This window comes from Oryctolagus cuniculus, chromosome 3, assembly GCF_051225735.1.
Source record: "Oryctolagus cuniculus isolate XC-2025 breed Fujian yellow rabbit chromosome 3, ASM5122573v1, whole genome shotgun sequence".
NCBI lineage: Eukaryota > Metazoa > Chordata > Mammalia > Lagomorpha > Leporidae > Oryctolagus > Oryctolagus cuniculus.
In genome coordinates this window covers 2,376,185-2,392,767 of record NC_142869.1, presented here as the reverse complement: position 1 = coordinate 2,392,767, position 16,583 = coordinate 2,376,185, and the positions used below count along the sequence as shown (strand labels likewise).

Genomic DNA, 16,583 nt, shown 5'->3' with positions numbered 1-16,583 from the left:
CCCCTCCCCTGCCCCGTGAGGGCTGTGCGGTCTCAGCTTCCCTGCAGTAGGGAGCTTGCAGCTGCGAGTCGGAATGTGGGCAGTCCCTGGCCAGCGGGCTCTGCCCAGGCGCACCCCCCTCACGAGCAGGCACGGGGTGGGAGCAGGTGTCCCCAACCCCTGGACCTCACCTCCCGGGTCTCACCATGTGCCACACAGAGACGGGAGGCAGAGAGGGAGTGCTGGCAGCCTGTCCCCCATACCATAGCCCTGCCTGGGTGCTTGGGGCACAGGAGCCCCTGGGGCTTGGCCCTGCCTTCCTGAAGCGGAGCTGGGGCTGAGGTGTGGGGCTGGGGGGGGGGGGGGCTGAGAGGCATCATGGTGGAGGTGCCACAGACTCTGCCCGTAATTACCAAATGTCAATCCGTTTTCTGGAATGAATGTCTCATTTGCTGTGTGCCTTTGGGGTGATTTCCAGAGACAAAATGGGTGTTGATTTTTATTTGCAGAGATGTTAAATGGGTGTTTTGTTGGGGAGTGTGTCCACACACCTCCTCAAACTACTGAGGCTGTTCCTCTCCCTATTAATGGGTGGGGCCACCACCTTTGGTGCCAGCATCCTATATGGGTGCTGGTTCAAGACCCGGCTGCTCCACTTCCAATCCAGCTCTCTCCTGTGGCCAGGGAAGGCAGTGGAAGAGGGCCCAAGTGCTTGGGCTCCTGCACCCACGTGGGAGACCTGGAGGAGGCTCCTGGCTCCTGGCTTCAGATTGGAGCAGCTACGGCTGTTGCGGCCATCTGGAGAGTGAACCAGCGGATGGAAGCCCTCTCTCTCTCTCTCTCTCTCTCTCTCTCTCTCTCTCTCTCTCTACCTCTCCTTCTCTCTGTGTAACTCTGACTTTCAAATAAATAAATAAATCTTTAAAAAAAAAGCTACATATAAACCTTTACTTCTTCAGTGATCGACTTCTGAGCTTCTCTCCCACCCCCGGCCCCTCTGAGTCTCACTCTGGGCCAGACAGCTTGCTGTTTCTGTGGTCAAGCTGTGAAAGAATTCTGTTCCCGCAGTCCCTGCGTCTCGCGGTTGAGGACTTGAGGAGAATGTTTCTGCTGTGGGGAACGTGCAGTCACTTCACTGCAGACCCCCGTTCTTGGGGAACGTGCAGGGCCATCACTGTAGACCCCCGTTCTTGGGGTGTCGCGAGCATTTCCGAGGCTCGGCTGGGAGCCTGGCTTCCTTTGCTGCGCCTGGGCTCTCTCTGGGCCCTCTCCTGTTCACCCTGGTTCTTCCCGACCATGCCGACTGTCCTCGTGGGCCTGGCAGCCCTGACTGTCCACCAGGGCGGGTGCAGTGTCCCAGTGCTCCGTGTGGGCGGCCTGGGGCTCAGCTCCAGCCCCAGATGTGTGCGTAGCAGGCGCCTCCGTGCAGCCCCTGTGGGCTCTGTGTGTGCAGCGCTGTGCAGTGCTGGAGCAGTGGACCCAGCCCCTTTGCTGTCCTTCTGGGCACAGGGGCCTTTCCCATGCCCCTCTACGGGTCTCACTGTCGATCTTGCCTTTTGCCCTTTCTGTCTCGGTCTGAGGCCGGCGCCTAGGCACCCACTGGCTGGGGTGAGGCAGGGCTGCCACAGGGCTGAACCCAGTCTGTTGCCTGGCGCAGTCCTCCATGCTGTTTGCCTTGAACTGGGGTGGTCCTGGATTCTCCCGTGTTTCTCTCCAAGTGTTCTGAGTGGGGTGTTTTTCTGCTCCTATTAACCTCGTGTAGCCACGGACAATACCCCTCTTGGCACTGTAGTCTAACTCTTATCTAGAGGATAAGCGGGGCCCTGAGCTGCATCTGTCTCCCACCATTTTCCACCAAAAGCTCCGGTTAAGTCCTGAGTTCATGAGCGCCTGTGTCAGGCCCAGCGCGTGGTAGGTGCTTAGCAGGTGATGGCTCCGTTGAGTGAGTGAAGCCGAGTGCCTGGTGTGCTACGATGCGTGTGCACCTGTGAGCGGGCCGGCCTCCCTGGCGTGTTCCCGTCTCGCAGGTACCTTTCCGCGTGTCCCGTGAAAACAGCCTCGCCAGCGTCACGGAGCTGAGGAAGCGTCTGGGTGAGAACGGCTGCAGGGGTCACTTCCGGGCGAGGCTGGCGGTTTCCGCTCCTTCAGTTCTCTGAACTTTGAACATAAATTACTTTTTTGAAAAAGTTATGTATCGAATCATTTGAGAGACAGAAAAACAGAGCTCCCACCTGCTGATTCACTCCCCAAAACACCCACAGTGGCCCCAGCCAGGGCCAAAGCCTGGAGCTGGGAGTCCAGTCCAGGTCTCTCACACGGGTGCAGGGACCCACTACCTGAGCCATCATCTACCTCCCAGGATGCACGTTAGCAGGAAGCTGGAGTCAGGAGCCAGAGGCGGGTGCTGCACCCAGGCACTGCGACCTGGTGCTCGGTCATTTTAACCTGTGTCTTGACTGCTGGCCAAAACCCACCGCTGTTATGTTTACAACTGCAGAAAATGGTGCTGTTGAACTGTGTCTCAATGGAATTTCAGAAGCTCTTCTGGTGGTTAACTTGGATACTTGTGTTTTGCATCTCAGCGGTCACCTTTGTCCCAGTGTCCAAGGTGAGCGGGCAGGTGGAGGTAGACGACGTCCTGGCCGCAGTCCGTCCCACCACGTGCCTGGTGACCATCATGCTGGCCAATAACGAGACTGGCATCATCATGGTGAGCCCCTCTCTTCTTCCTGGAGCTCCCCCCGGGCAGAGAGGTGTCAGGCGCTGGAGCTGTCCCCATGCTGCTCCGCTCGGGCCTCTCCTCCTCTGTCCGCCTGCACTTGCTGCCGACGTCGAAGCTACGCGCTCAGCCGTGTGTTTTCCCTTGCTTCAGCCTGTCCCCGAAATCAGCCAGCGCATCGCAGCCCTGAACCAGAAGCGGGCAGCGTCTGGGCTGCCCCGCGTCCTGCTGCACACGGACGCCGCGCAGGCGTTGGGGAAGAGGCGCGTGGATGTGGAGGACCTGGGTGTGGACTTCCTGACCATCGTGGGGCACAAGGTGGGTCTGCAGCGGTCACTTCCCTCCTGGGGGAGGCGCCTCGGAGCAGAGCCTGCAGTGCCGCTGCCTCACCGCCGGCTACCACCAGCGACCTGCGGCCCCTGCCCTCGGGCACTTCAAGAGCAGGGGCCAGCAGCAGCTCAGGTGCCCTGTGATGAGTGCCACGACAGGACAGGGGGGTGCCCAGGGTAGGGGACCTTGGGATCCACGGGGAGGCCTCGGGCAGGAGGGAGTGGTGGCCGTCCTCTGCAGAGGGTGTTCCTGCAGACAGACGGTGTGCAGCTCAGGGACCGTGGCTTTCTCACGCGTGGTGAGCATGCCTCCTCGGTGCCGGGGCCTAGTCTCGGCACTCTGGCTTGGCGGTGAAGTGGGGGAAACGGTTCCTACTGAGGCCTCTCAGGGGCCTGCGCTGCCCCCTGAGCCCTAGCAGGTGCCGTGTGGTCGGCACTCTGTCTGACTTCCACGGAGTGTGTGCCGGCCTGACGCGGGGCACTTAGAGTTCACATCCCATCAGCTGGAAGCCCAGACGCAGGTGCAGGAAAAGCCCTCTCCGTGTACAAATTCTGTCATGTGGTGTGCAGGGGCTCTGCCCGCCACCGAGCTGGGGACCAGCACCCACCCTCCTCTGAGGCTGGGGCTCCACCGTGCACCTGCAGGAGCAGTGGGGGCGTGGCCTCGGGCTCACAGGAAGCCCTGCGTGTCGCGGAGGGTGTCTGTGCTCTGAGCACTTAGCTCTGTGCAGACGAGGCTGCCACAGGCTTCTGAGTGACTGCCTGACTTTTCCTTCCAGTTCTACGGCCCCAGGATCGGCGCGCTTTATGTCCGCGGGCTCGGTGAACTCACCCCTCTGTACCCCATGCTGTTTGGAGGTGGACAAGAGCGGAATTTCAGGCCAGGGTAATGTAGAAAGTTCACGGTCTCTAACACACTGGCCAGGCTGCCTGTGGAGCAGCGATGTCCTGACACGACCTAGTGCCGTTTCTTCTGCCTTTTGGGAGTGCCGTGTAGCACCGTTGACACCGTGACCAAATCAGAGGTGGCTCCGGGTCAGTCCTGCACTGACTCCCAGCTGTGCCGTCTTCAGGAGCGATTCCCAGCAGCACAGGAAATCTGTCTCCTCGGACCCCTCAAAGCACTCCACGCCCCTGGTTATTTTGGCCCAGCCCACTAGCTGCACACTGCTGGACCCTTCTGGCCTCGTGGCGGGACGTGCTGCTGTGCCCTTCACGGTGGGAGCAGCAGGGCCACGTAGAAGCATCCTGGCTTCCCTTTGCTCGCTCCATGTCCCCTGGATGTACATGGATGCCTCTATCTGGAAATGAGTACCAGCGCCACAGGTTCTGTCAGAAACCTCACAGTAAGAAAGGGGGAGACATGGGAACAGCACGGTGGGGAGTCCTGTAAGGTTTTTTTTTTTTTTTTTTTTTTTTTTTTTTTTTTGAAAGATGTATTTATCTGAAAGGCAGAGTTAGAGAGAGGCAGAAAGAGAGAGAGGCAGAGAGAGAGGTCTTCCAGCCACTGATTCACTCCGCAAATAACAGCCAGAGCTGGGCTAATCCTAAGCCAGGAGCCAGGAGCTTCCTCCAGGTCTCCTACTTGGGTGCAGGGACCCAAGCACTTGGGCCACCTTCTACTGCTTTCCCAGGCCACAGCAGAGAGCTGGATCAGAAGTGGAGCAGCCGGGACTCGAACCAGTGCCCATATGGATGCCGGTGCTGCAGGTGGCAGCTTTACCCGCTGCGCCACAGTGCCGGGCCCTGAGCTTTCTTTTGCCTCTTGTCTCTCACCCTTAGAGCTAAGGACGCCAGCAACCCAGAACACCAGTGAGGGCAGCAGAAAGGGCCCCCCTGAAGGTGCTCTCTGTAGCTGCAGACCAGAGGGAACAGCCTCTCAAGGGAAAACCTGCTCTGACCGGGCACCCCAGAGGGAGCTGCACTGTCACCCCCTCCCCATCACACGGGCCGAGCAGGAGGCCCAGACTCCCACGTGCCCCACGCTGCACCCAGCCATCCCCACACCCCTGCCAGGGCAGAGAGGGGCATGGGAGCCATTTCACTGCACCAGCGGGGAGCGAGCACCCATACCACGGTGCCGGGAGAACCACGTGAGGATGCGGTAACAGGGAAGGAGCCTCCCCGACCCTTCCGCCTGGCAGCATTGGGAAGACCCCTTCCCTGTGTCGGAAACAAACAAAGTGCCAGCGTCACATGCGTTAGTTATACCAAGAACTGTGAAGGTTGCGAACTGAGTGAAAAAGACGGCGTGACTCACTGAGGGGAGACGGGTGCCGGAATTCTCCGACAAACCTGTTACAGGAAACAATAAAAATGCTTCAGTGTGAAACCAAGAACACGCTTGAAGCAAACGAAGCAGCAAGTGTTAGAGATAACGTGCAGCAAAGAACCAAGCGGAGATTTTATACCCAGAAAGTCCAGTGACGCTCGGCGGATGGGTTAGACAGCAGGGTGGGAGGACGAAGGTCAGAACCAGTGGGCTGAAAGAACCACAGGAGTCCAGGCCCCAGACAGAGACTGGGAGAGACGTGTGCAGCCGCTGGGAGGTGGGCACTGCGCCGTCGAGAGCCCCGCAGGAGAACACGTGGGCAGGGCTGGGAGACGCCCTGCTTTGGCAGACACGCAAACACGTGCTGAGGAGCTGAGCACACCCCAAACAGAAGCCACCCCACCACAAAATCCATGCCAGGACTTCCAGCTGCACTTCTCAGAATGGAGGAGACAGGAGGAGGTGTTGAAGGCACCCAGAGAGAAGTGAGGCATCCCCGATGGGGAAGCAGAGGGTCTGTCATCAGAAACACGGAGCCCAGAAGAAAGTGGTCAGGGTTTGCCAGGCGCTCCAAGAAGGTGTCCTGCCCCGGAGCCCTGGACCCAGCAGGTGCACCCAGCCTGACGGGGAAGCAGGGCACTCTTAGACGAAGGAAAAACTAGCAGCTCCCTCCCAAGTACAGTGCGTGTTCCTTCTCCTCTTCACTTTCCTTTCTAAGATGCATTTATTTGTTTGTTCATTCATTTGAAAGGTAGAGTGATAGGGACAGAGAGAGGTCTCCCATTCCCTGGTTCACTCCCCAGAGGCTGCAGGAGCCAGGAAGCCGCAGCCTGGTCTCCCTCGTGCGTGAAAAGGGCCCGAGCTTGGGCCGCCTTTCCCCGCCTTCCCCGGCGCATTGTCGGGGAGCTGGGTCAGAGCACAGTGGCCGGGACTCGGGTCCGTGCCGACACAGAGTGCCCCCGTGGCGAACGGCAGCTTAACCTGCTGTCCCACAACGGTGACCTCCCCTCCCCAGTTTTCTAAATTCTGTGTGATAAGCAAAATTGTCACAATGCCTGATGGGGTTCTAGAAATAAATAAAGGAAGTATTGAACGTCGTTACAGAAAGGCGAAGGTAAAGGAACATAAAGGAGACCCAGCTCTCGACAGGGGAACTCTGAAAGTTGTGGGGGGTGGGTGTGTGGCCCGGCAGTTAAGTCTCCGCTCAGGGTGCCTGAATCCCATATCAGAGCGCCTGGTTCAAGCCCCGGAACCCTGCTTCTGACGCGGCTTCCTGACAGCACACACTCTGGGAGGCAGCAGGTGATAACTCAAGGATTTAAGTCCCTGCTGCCCACGTGGGAGACTTGGATTGAGTTCTGGGCTCCTGGCTTTGAGTTAGCCCAGCCCTGTCTGTTGCAGGCATTTGGGGAGAGAACCAGCAGGTGGGGGACCCCTCTTTGACCACCATCTGTCTGTCTGTCCATCTCTTTGCCTTTCCAATGAATAAAATTCATTAATGTTTTTGAAAAGAATTGAAATCATATAGTGTATTTTCCCTGACCGCCATGGAATCAAAGTAAGAGTTGGTGACGGAAAAATAATCGGCAAAGTGCCAGGCACTTGGATACAAGCAACTCACTTCTAAACAGTCTGTGGGTCCAACACATTGAACTGAAGAACAGTGAGAACCCCAGACAGCAGAAGCTGTGAGGCACAGCCCAAGCGGTGCCAGAGGGAGGTGATGGCACTAAATGCGTGTTGGGGAAAAGTCCGCGATCTGACTCACCCCGAGAGAGCACCACAGACCACAGCGTAAACAGAAGGAAGCCCAGAACAGAGATCGATGAAATCGGAGACAAACACAGGACAAGAAAATCCAGTGCGACAAGGAGCGGGGTCTTCAAGAAATAAGCAAATAAACTGACAAACCGCGAGCAAGACTGACAGAGAAGACAACACTGGGGGTGGAGCAGCTAGAGAGGGAGTGCCAGACACCTCTGCCCACAGGGCTGGCAGCTCAGGTGAAATGAACCAGTCCCTCAGCACAGGTGACCACAGCACAGGTGACCACAGCACAAGTGACCACAGCGCAAGTGACCACAGCACAGGTGACCACAGCACAGGTGACAGCACAGGTGACCACAGCGCAAGTGACCACAGCACAGGTGACCACAGCACAAGTGACCACAGCACAAGTGAACACAGCTCAAGTGACCACAGCACAGGTGACCACAGCTACAAGTGACCACAGCACAGGTGACCACAGCGCAAGTGACCACAGCACAGGTGACCACAGCACAAGTGACCACAGCTACAAGTGACTACAGTGCAAGTGACCACAGCTACAAGTGACCACAGCACAGGTGACCACAGCACAAGTGACCACAGCACAGGTGACCACAGCTACAAGTGACCACAGCTACATGTGACCACAGCACAGGTGACCACAGCTCAAGTGACCACAGCACAGGTGACCACAGCGCAAGTGACCACAGCACAAGTGAACACAGCTCAAGTGACCACAGCTCAAGTGACCACAGCACAGGTGACCACAGCTCAAGTGACCACAGCACAAGTGACCACAGCTACAAGTGACTACAGCGCAAGTGACCACAGCTACAAGTGACCACAGCACAGGTGACCACAGCTCAAGTGACCACAGCTCAGGTGACCACAGCACAAGTGACAGTACAAGTGATAGCACAGGTGACCACAGCACAAGTGACCACAGCTACATGTGACCACAGCTCAAGTGACCACAGCACAAGTGAACACAGCTCAAGTGACCACAGCTACAAGTGACAGTACAAATGACAGCACAGGTGACCACAGCACAAGTGACACGGCACAAGTGAGCACAGCACAGGTGACCACAGCACAAGTGGCACATCACAGGTGACCACAGCTACATGTGACCACAGCACAAGTGACCACAGCGCAAGCTCACATCATGAAATGGGCCGCTGGGGGAGCCGCATCACTGTTTGAAAACTGCACTTGTAGCTTAGAGTCCTCCACCCCCCCACAGAGAGATCTCCAGGCCTGGAAGTTTTTACTGAAGAAAGTTGCCGAGGGTCTGAGGAATTACCACTTCTGCACGCTGTTTTGGAAGGAACGTGTCCGTTTATTTGATGAAGCTATTACCCCGATACCAAAACCAAAGACAAAACAACCAGACTGCACCACCGCCCCGCATGAATTTAGATGCAGAATCTTCGACAGGATGTTAACACAGAAGGAGTGTAGACCGTCTTCGACAGATGTTAACACAGAAGGAGTGTAGACCGTCTTCGACAGGATGTTAACACAGAAGGAGTGTAGACCGTCTTCAACAGGATGTTAACACAGAAGGAGTGTAGACCGGGGCCACGTGGAACTTCCAGGGATGCAGGGCTGGTTCCGTACTGACGAATCAGTTGAGCAGACGTGGTGCAGTGGGTCAAGCGGCTGCTTGCGGTGTCAGCACCCCACATCAAAGCGCCAGCGCAGGTCCGCCACTCTGCTTCCAGCCCAGTTTCCGGCTAATGCTCCTGGGAGGCAGATGAAGATGGTTTGTGGTTGGATCCCTGGAACCCATGTGGAAGACCTGGATGGAGTTCTGTGCTCCTGGCTGCAGCCCGACCCAGCCGTGGCTACTGAGGCCATCTGGGGAGTGAACCAGCAGCCAGAAGATCTCCCTGTGTCGCTCCCTCTCCCTCTACCACTCTGCCTTCAAATAAACAAATCTGAAGTCAGTTGTATTGTCTACCATATTAGTAGGCTAATGAATAAGCATAAACATATTTGATGGGAAAAAATTTGACAAAATCCAACACCCACTCATGTTAAAAATGCGGAAAATGAAGGCTAAGAACTAAATAAGACCTCCAGCTGGCGTTGCCCTCCGTGAGAGCCCACTGCGTCCCCCCTGTGGGAAGGAGAGTGAGGCCCACGCGCAGGAGAATGCTGGGAGTTTCCTGGTCGGAGCAGTAAGGCAAGAAAAGGAAGCCGAAGGTGTGCAGATGAGAGAAGAAGCGGCACGCTTGTCCCTCATCCATTCACGCGATACTGCCCGTCCGAAGTCCCGAGGAACGCGCAAGAAAACTCCTAGCGCCGATCAGTGAGCGCAGCCAAGTCGCAGATCTGCTGTAGCTTTCTATGTCAGTAATGAACCCATGGACAGCGAAAACAATGCCAACTGTAGTAAAATGCTCATGTAAATCCAACAAAATGCTGAGCTTGGGGGCTGGGAACTACGCAGCGTGGATGGAAGAAGTCAAAGATGTAAACAAATGGGCAGAAGGTTCAACTCAGTACGGAGGCCAGGTTTATATCCAAGCCCTACACGGTGTCTCGAAATCCCAGCACGGGACATCATGGAACAGGTCGGACAACCAGAAACAAGCCCAGGTGATCTGACAGAGATGCAAATAAATTTAGTGGAGAAAGACGGCTTGTCAGCACTTAGACATCCCTGGGGGAAATGAACTTCCCAAAGTCGCAGACCTAAGAAAACATTAACTCAAACTAGACCGTGAAGTTACACGTAAAACATAAAGCCTTGAAACTTCTGGGGAAAACAGAGGAAACGTTCAGGTTGTAACATGAGACGGAGTTCTTAGACTATCAAAACAGCCAAAAAAGGAAAAATCCAACCTCTTGAAAATGCGCAACTTCTGCTTCAGGAAAGATGAGCCGCACGAGCGCATCTGACAAGACGAGGGGTCCGGAACACGGAGAACTCAAGAGGAAAAGAAACCGGCCGAAAACGGGCGAAGGACACGCGGGGACTTTTCACCAGGGAAGACGCCCGTTTGGCAGACCAGCCGGCGTGACGTCGTGTGCAACAGCGCCCGCCCCCGGGGAGATGCCGGCCACCGGGCGCCGTCAGCACCCACGCTGACCAGGAAGTCCAGGCGGCAGCCAGCTCCAAGAGCCTGGAAAGATTCTGCTCAGTCAGAAGTAAACCTTTGTGAGCTTTTCCCCTTAAAAGCAGGGAGAAGCACTCAGATGAGCAGTCTTTCGGATCGCAGTATGAGCAGCGCGGGTCTGTCGGTCCCTTGTCTGCTGGTGTCTGAGGCCATCGGCTACAGGCGGTGTGAGGCCTGCCGAGCCATTAGGTCTGGCCCTGCCGAAGCAGCCGCGGCAGGGCTTGGAATTCAGCACACCTGTAGCAGGCGAGTGATGGGGTCCCTATCCGAACGGCCTGCGGCAGGAAAAGGGTTCTCACCCCCGCTTCAGAGGATTCCGCCGCGTCCTACCTGGCGCTGTAGGGACCATCGAGAGGTGTGTCACCCCCCGTGGGCCGTGTGGCCGTCACTGGGCCAGGAGGAGAAGCTGCAGAGGGTTATGGTTTGGGGCGCCGTCGGGGTGCCTGGGTGGCGCAGCTGGGGGGCCGAGGTGTGCTGTCTTCATTCCGACACGGCAATGTTCATGTGCGCTTGTTCATTCTCGCCCCACCTGCAGGACGGAGAACACCCCGATGATTGCCGGCCTCGGGAAGGTAAGCCACGGCGCCTGCGCAGCGGGGCCCTGCGTGGCCACGTCACCGGGACTCGTGGAGAAGCCCGGAGCTGGCTTACCCACCTGGAGAGCCCCCTTCCCAGAGCTGGGAGACAGCTTGCACATGCCCAAGCTCTGCGCTCTCGTCTTTCCCGAGGAACGGCTGTGAGATCCTCCCACAGGCCGTCTGGCCCCTTCCCGCAGCTGCAGGCAGCCCGGGCGCCCTGCCTCACCTGGAGGGCTGCAGGCCGTCTTGGCCGAGGGCAGCCCATTGCCAGCTCTCCCCAGGCCCGGGCCCAGGCGCAGCTGCAGCAGACGGGGTTCGTGGGGGACCTGGAGTTTGCTCAGGCAGAGAGGCCCCTCCCTGCTCTCCCCCATCTGGGTTTCTGTTGAGAGAAAGCTCCTCTGCTGGTTCATTCCCCAGCCCCACCCCATCGCCCACAACAGCCAGGACTGGCCAGGGCCACAGTGGGGAGCCAGGACTCACCCAGGCCTCCCAGGGGAGCGGCGGGAACCCAGCTGCCTGAGGCCTCCCCGTGCTTCCCAGCGTCAGGAGCAGGAGCCGCAGTGTGCAGTGCCGGCGTCAGTCCCTACGCTACGCAGCTGCTCCCTACAGCATGCCAGCGTCTGTGTCTCTCCTGGCCGTCGCCCCCAGCAGCTGTGTGCGGGCAGCGGCTTGGCCTTGGCGCGTGGCAGGTGCTCGGAGGGGCGTACGTGCACTGTGACTTGGAACATTCGGGATTGCGGTCGTAACTGGCCGCCGTGTTGTGCCGTGATAACCACGGCTGCACTCACTGGGAGTAAATGTGTTCTGTGGGAGCCCAGCACCGGCTCCTGGAGACGAGGCCCACGGGCTCCGAGACACCCGGCTCACGTCCCGGGTCAAGGTTTCACAGGCCGCTGTCCCGCCAGCACGGTGGGGTTTGGAGTGGCCGCTTCCTAGACAAAGCTTCGGCCAGCGGCTCCTCGGCCAGCTCCCAGGTACCTGCACAGGGCTCATGGCTGTCTCAGCCCCTCTCTCCCTGCCCACCTGGACTGGGTCCATGTCCACACCGAGGCCACGTCCACATCGCAGCTTCTCAGCCTCTGCCGTGTTCTGGGCCTCAGCGTTGGCCGTGGCAGACCCTGGCGCGGCCAGGCCCCGCCCTCTCCGGCGCGCCCCTCCCTCCGTGTTCTGTTCTGCCTTCATGCCCAGCCCTGCTGCCGGTCTGTGGCTGTAACACCAGCCCCTGCTCCTCGAACCCGGCCTCACAGGGCTGGAGGGCGGTCCTGACCCTTCCCGGGTGCCTGTGTTCCTGCCGCACGCTGGACATTTCCACCCGTTCCAGACACGCCCCAGTCTGTCCCCCAGCCTCCCTCTCACCCTGAAGACCCCACCCCGCAGGGTCTTCAGAAATCTGAGGACTGCCCTCGGCGCCTTCTGTGTCTTGTTGCCCGCGCCTAACGCAGCAGCGTTCTCTGTGTTCTGTCTGGAAGGTATCAAGGACCTGCCTCGTCCATTCTCGTGGCCACCACCAAGTCCTGCCTGATGCTGTGGACGCCTGCCCTGGCCCCTGAGCCTCTGTCCACGGCAGCCGCAGTGGCCCTTACACACGCAAATGATCATCTTGTCCCTTACTCAGCTCCAGCTGCAGTCCTGTCCCTGGCTGCCCACCCCCCACTTCTGGTCCCTTTGTCTGTGCCGGACGATTCTCCATGCCCTGCACAGCCCCTCTCAGACCCCCCAGCCTGCATGCACCTCCTCCCTTACTGTGCCCCCCACTCTCTCTCTCACCTACTTCCCAGGGGGTCCTTTGGGGGCTTACTTGCTGAGGTGCCTCCAGTACCTGAAGCCACTGGGAAGGGCAGGTGGCTCCCCCAGTGTGTGTCACAGCCCCGACACTGTCACCACCCGAACACTGTGTCTGCTTGCCATGGTCCCAGGAGGGGCGGCTTCCCGGGGTGTCTCCTGTGGTGTTTGAAGCCACCGCTCCCCCGTCCTGCAGTAACTGGGTTCCCCGCGCTGCCCCGTGTCTCCCCAGGCTGCTGAGCTGGTGACCGCGAACTGTGAGGCTTACGAGGCCCACATGAGAGACGTCCGAGACTACCTGGAGGAGAGGCTGGAGGTGAGCGGGGAGGCTGGGGGCGCTCCTGGGGGCCCAGGCTGCCCGGCCGGAAATGGGCGGTGAGAGCGTGGGCGTCAGGAGCTCACTGCGAGCGCATCGCGGTGTTGGGGGGTGGGGGTCGCTGAGACACCTGGAGAAGGTCCCCGCCCGGGAGGACCGTCACCGCAGATCCTGGTGAAGCACACCAGAGACGTGTGTAGTGGCTGGGTGCAGGAGGCCCACAGGGACCCTAACCGTGCTTCACGTAGCCTGTCTGTCCCTGACTGGTCCACGCAGATGCGTGTCGATCAGAGAAACGCGCACGTCGAGATTTTGTGTTCTAGAAAAGGCTAAAGTGGAGAGGTCTGTGAAGCTGTCGCCCAATCACACTTTTTTCCAGGCTGAGTTTGGTAAAAAGAGAATCCATCTCAATAACCGGTTTCCAGGGGCTGAGCGGCTGCCGAACACCTGTAACGTCTCCATCCGGGGACCCCAGCTTCCAGGTGACTGCCTGTCTCCCCTGCCCCCCCCCCCCATAGCAGTGCTGCTCCCGTGCCATGAGCTGCTTCTGAGCCAGCACCTCCCCCTTGCCCGTGGCTGCCCTGGGCGTGACACCGCCCCCCGGGTCTGCACCGAGCGCTGCCGGGGCCCTGGGTCGCCGTCCCGCGGGGCTCCTGTCACCGCGCTTTCTCTCTGCCCGAGCTCTGCACTAAGGCGCTAAGTGTGGACGCGTGCGGGTCACACACCGGTCCTTGTCGCCGAGCTGGGGCCCCCGGGAGGGAAACAGATGGACTACGTTCCAGGCTGCTTGCCCACCTCTGCCAGCAGTCTTTATAAGTCATCCTGTGTCCAGGAAAACCGGCCGGAGCCAAGCCCGCGGGCTTCCTTCTTCCTGCAGCTGCACTGCGCGCCGGGAGCAGTAGGGCTCGCTGGGGGCCCAAGTCCAGGCCTTGGCCAGCCGGGGCTCGTCGGGGCACAGAAGCGCCGTGGCTGCATTCAGGCTTCGGCCCTCCTTGAAGGGGAGGGCGGTGGCCCTCTCAGGCTCCTGGGTTAACACAGGGACCCTGGGGGCCTGGAGAAGCCTTGGTGCCGCCTGCCCTGACGCATTGTCCCTGCCAGGAGCCTGCGGGCTCCCTGGCTCCTCCCAGCAGCCCCTGCTCGGTGGCCGCTGGGTTCGTCTCACGGAGAGTCCCAGAGATTCTCATTTCAGTTGTGTCAGCAGTCGGCGCTCTAATGTTCAATTTCTGTCCTTGGGAAAAAAGAGGGAGAAGCCTCTGGCTTCGGGGAGTGAGCTCCCGGGGTCTCTGGCTCAGAAGCCAGCAGCAGGCTCCCCTCCCAGGCCCGGGGGAGGCAGAGGAATCTGCTGTGTGTGTTTGCCTGGACCTGCTGCGGGAGCCGGACACTGGCTTGAGGGCCGGGCAGACACCGTCCCGGGCAGGGTGGAGGGCAGCCTGCCCCGGCCCCGTCTCAGCAGGCCACGCTCTGTCTCCGCAGGCCGCCTGGTGCTCGCACAGTGCCGGATGCTGCTGGCCAGCGTAGGGGCCGCATGCCACTCGGACCTCGGGGACCAGTAAGTACCCCCACGCCACACCCAGTGCTGTGGGGTTGAGGGTGTGGGCACCAAGCAGTGGAACCGCCTGGGGCAGGCGAGGTCACTTCCTGGCTTGCTGCAGGGTGAGGTGCCTGTGGGGCTGGGCTGGGGTGGGAGGCTCCGGGAGGGCTGTGTGGGGCAGGTAGGGGCAGGTAGGGGCAGGTAGGGGCAGGTAGGGTCAGGTAGGGGTGGGTGGGCCCAGCCCACACAGTAGATGAGGGAAGGTGGGCGGGGTTTCGAAGGACCAGGCGGAGGGCAGGTGAAGCCAGGAGCCACCGACAGAAGCAGAGAGGCCAAGGCCAGCCCGGAGTACGATGGGGAAGTGAGAGGCACAGACCCGCCTGTGGCACAGGGACCCCTCCTGTCACTGAGGTGGCTGTCACTCAGGGCTCGTCCCCCACGGCCCTGCGTTGCAGGCTCTGTAGTCGCCTGTCTCTCTCATGAGGAAACTGACACGCAGAACCTGTGGTCTTAGCCACGGAGATGAGAGAGGGAGGAGGCCCACGAGATGAGGCTGGCCGCAGCCCTGTCCCAGGATGTCCACTCGCAGGGCTGGGGCCGTGATGGGCACCCTGTGGCCTGGCCCTGCGGGAGAGGTTTAGGGCGCCCTCGCCCCGGCCGAGAGCACAGTGGGCAGTGACTCGCCTCCTCGCCTCGTCCCCAGGCCGTCGCCCGTGCTGCTGAGCTGCGGCGTCCCCTTCGCGGTGGCCAAGAACGCGCTGCGCCTCAGCGTGGGCCGCAGCACCACCAGGGCCGAGGTGGAGCTCGCCGTGCAGGACCTGAAGCAGGCCGTGGCCCGGCTGGAGGGCCAGGCCTAGTGCCGGGCCGCGCGGCTCGTGGGAGTCCCCCGCCAGCCGTCTGGCTTCTGCTCGTCTCATCCCGCCGCGGCGTGGCGTGGTGAAGCGTGGGCGTCGGTGCGAGTGCCTTCTCCACGGACTGGGTCTGCCAGGCGCACAGACAGCCCTCCCCACGGCCCCACTGGCCACGGGCGACGGCGGGAGTGACAGGCTGCAGCCACACCGGCGCCCCTCGAGGGATCCGTGAGCCTCTCCTGAGCGCCCTGCCCGGAAGCGGCGTTTTCATCTGCAAGATAAAACCCAGGGACCGATAAGTCACTGCCACTTGGCCGCCGTCAGGAAACTAGGAAGCTCCCTGCCGCCTCGGTGGGCCCTGCCTCGACCAGGGCAGGACGCACCCTTGGTGGCCGAGCACTTTTGCTGCTGCCGTGTGGGCTACAGGTCACTGGGCACCTCCCCTCCCCGAGCCACCGCCTCTCCTGGCTCCCCTTCTGATCTGCTCCACTGGCATGGGCGGCCGGTGTCTGTGCCATCCCCGAGGTGGGAAATCGGATCTCCCCACCCAGCTCTCATCCCCACCGTCTGCAGAAGGACTTTAATCTTCACACAGCGTCCTGCGGCGAGGGGGATTTGCATAGGAGTGACCGTCAGTGCTGACAGTTCCGATGTGTGACATAGGAGTGACCGTCAGGGCTGACGGTTCTGACATGTGACATAGGAGGGACCGTCAGTGCTGACAGTTCCGATGTGTGACATAGGAGTGACCATCAGGGCTGACGGTTCTGACATGTGACATAGGAGGGACCGTCAGTGCTGACAGTTCCGATGTGTGACATAGGAGTGACCATCAGGGCTGATGGTTCTGACGTGACACAGGAGAGATCATCAGAGGGCTGACGGTTCTGACATGTGACATAGGAGGGACCATCAGGGCTGACGGTTCTGACATGTGACATAGGAGTGACTGTCAGGGCTGATGGTTCTGACACGTGACATAGGAGCGACCATCAGGGCTGACAGTTCCGATGTGTGACGTAGGAGGGACCGTCAGGGCTGACGGTTCTGACGTGTGACATAGGAGAGATCATCAGAGGGCTGACGGTTCTGACATGTCACATAGGAGTGACCATCAGGGCTGACGGTTCTGACATGTGACATAGGAACGACCGTCAGGGCCGAGAGTTCTAATGCATACTCTGTAACAGAGCCACGTGCTGTCACCGAGGAACCACCTGTGGGAAATGGGGCGAGCTAATAAATGGTTTCCACACTTGGCATGACCGTGTCCGGTTTCTCTGGTGGGCGTGGCAGGTGCTCCCCTGGGGCTGAGCCACAGGTGGCGGGGTGCA

General features: G+C 59.8%; 1 protein-coding gene across 5 annotated transcripts in view; it reads left to right on the top strand.

The window, feature by feature from the left end:
• Positions 1-16,509, top strand: part of SCLY (selenocysteine lyase) — a 41,904-nt gene extending 25,395 nt beyond the window's left edge. For all 5 annotated transcript variants that reach the window (XM_051838250.3, XM_089328825.1, XM_089328826.1 and 2 more), the window contains 8 exons: positions 2,562-2,689; positions 2,852-3,016; positions 3,807-3,913; positions 10,727-10,763; positions 12,784-12,867; positions 13,247-13,349; positions 14,341-14,416; positions 15,102-16,509. In XM_051838250.3, coding sequence (XP_051694210.2) covers positions 2,562-2,689; positions 2,852-3,016; positions 3,807-3,913; positions 10,727-10,763; positions 12,784-12,867; positions 13,247-13,349; positions 14,341-14,416; positions 15,102-15,255 — 854 coding nt within the window. In that variant the 3' untranslated portion in view covers positions 15,256-16,509. The remainder of the gene's footprint in view (positions 1-2,561; positions 2,690-2,851; positions 3,017-3,806; positions 3,914-10,726; positions 10,764-12,783; positions 12,868-13,246; positions 13,350-14,340; positions 14,417-15,101) is intronic.
• Positions 16,510-16,583: the final 74 nt, after the last annotated feature.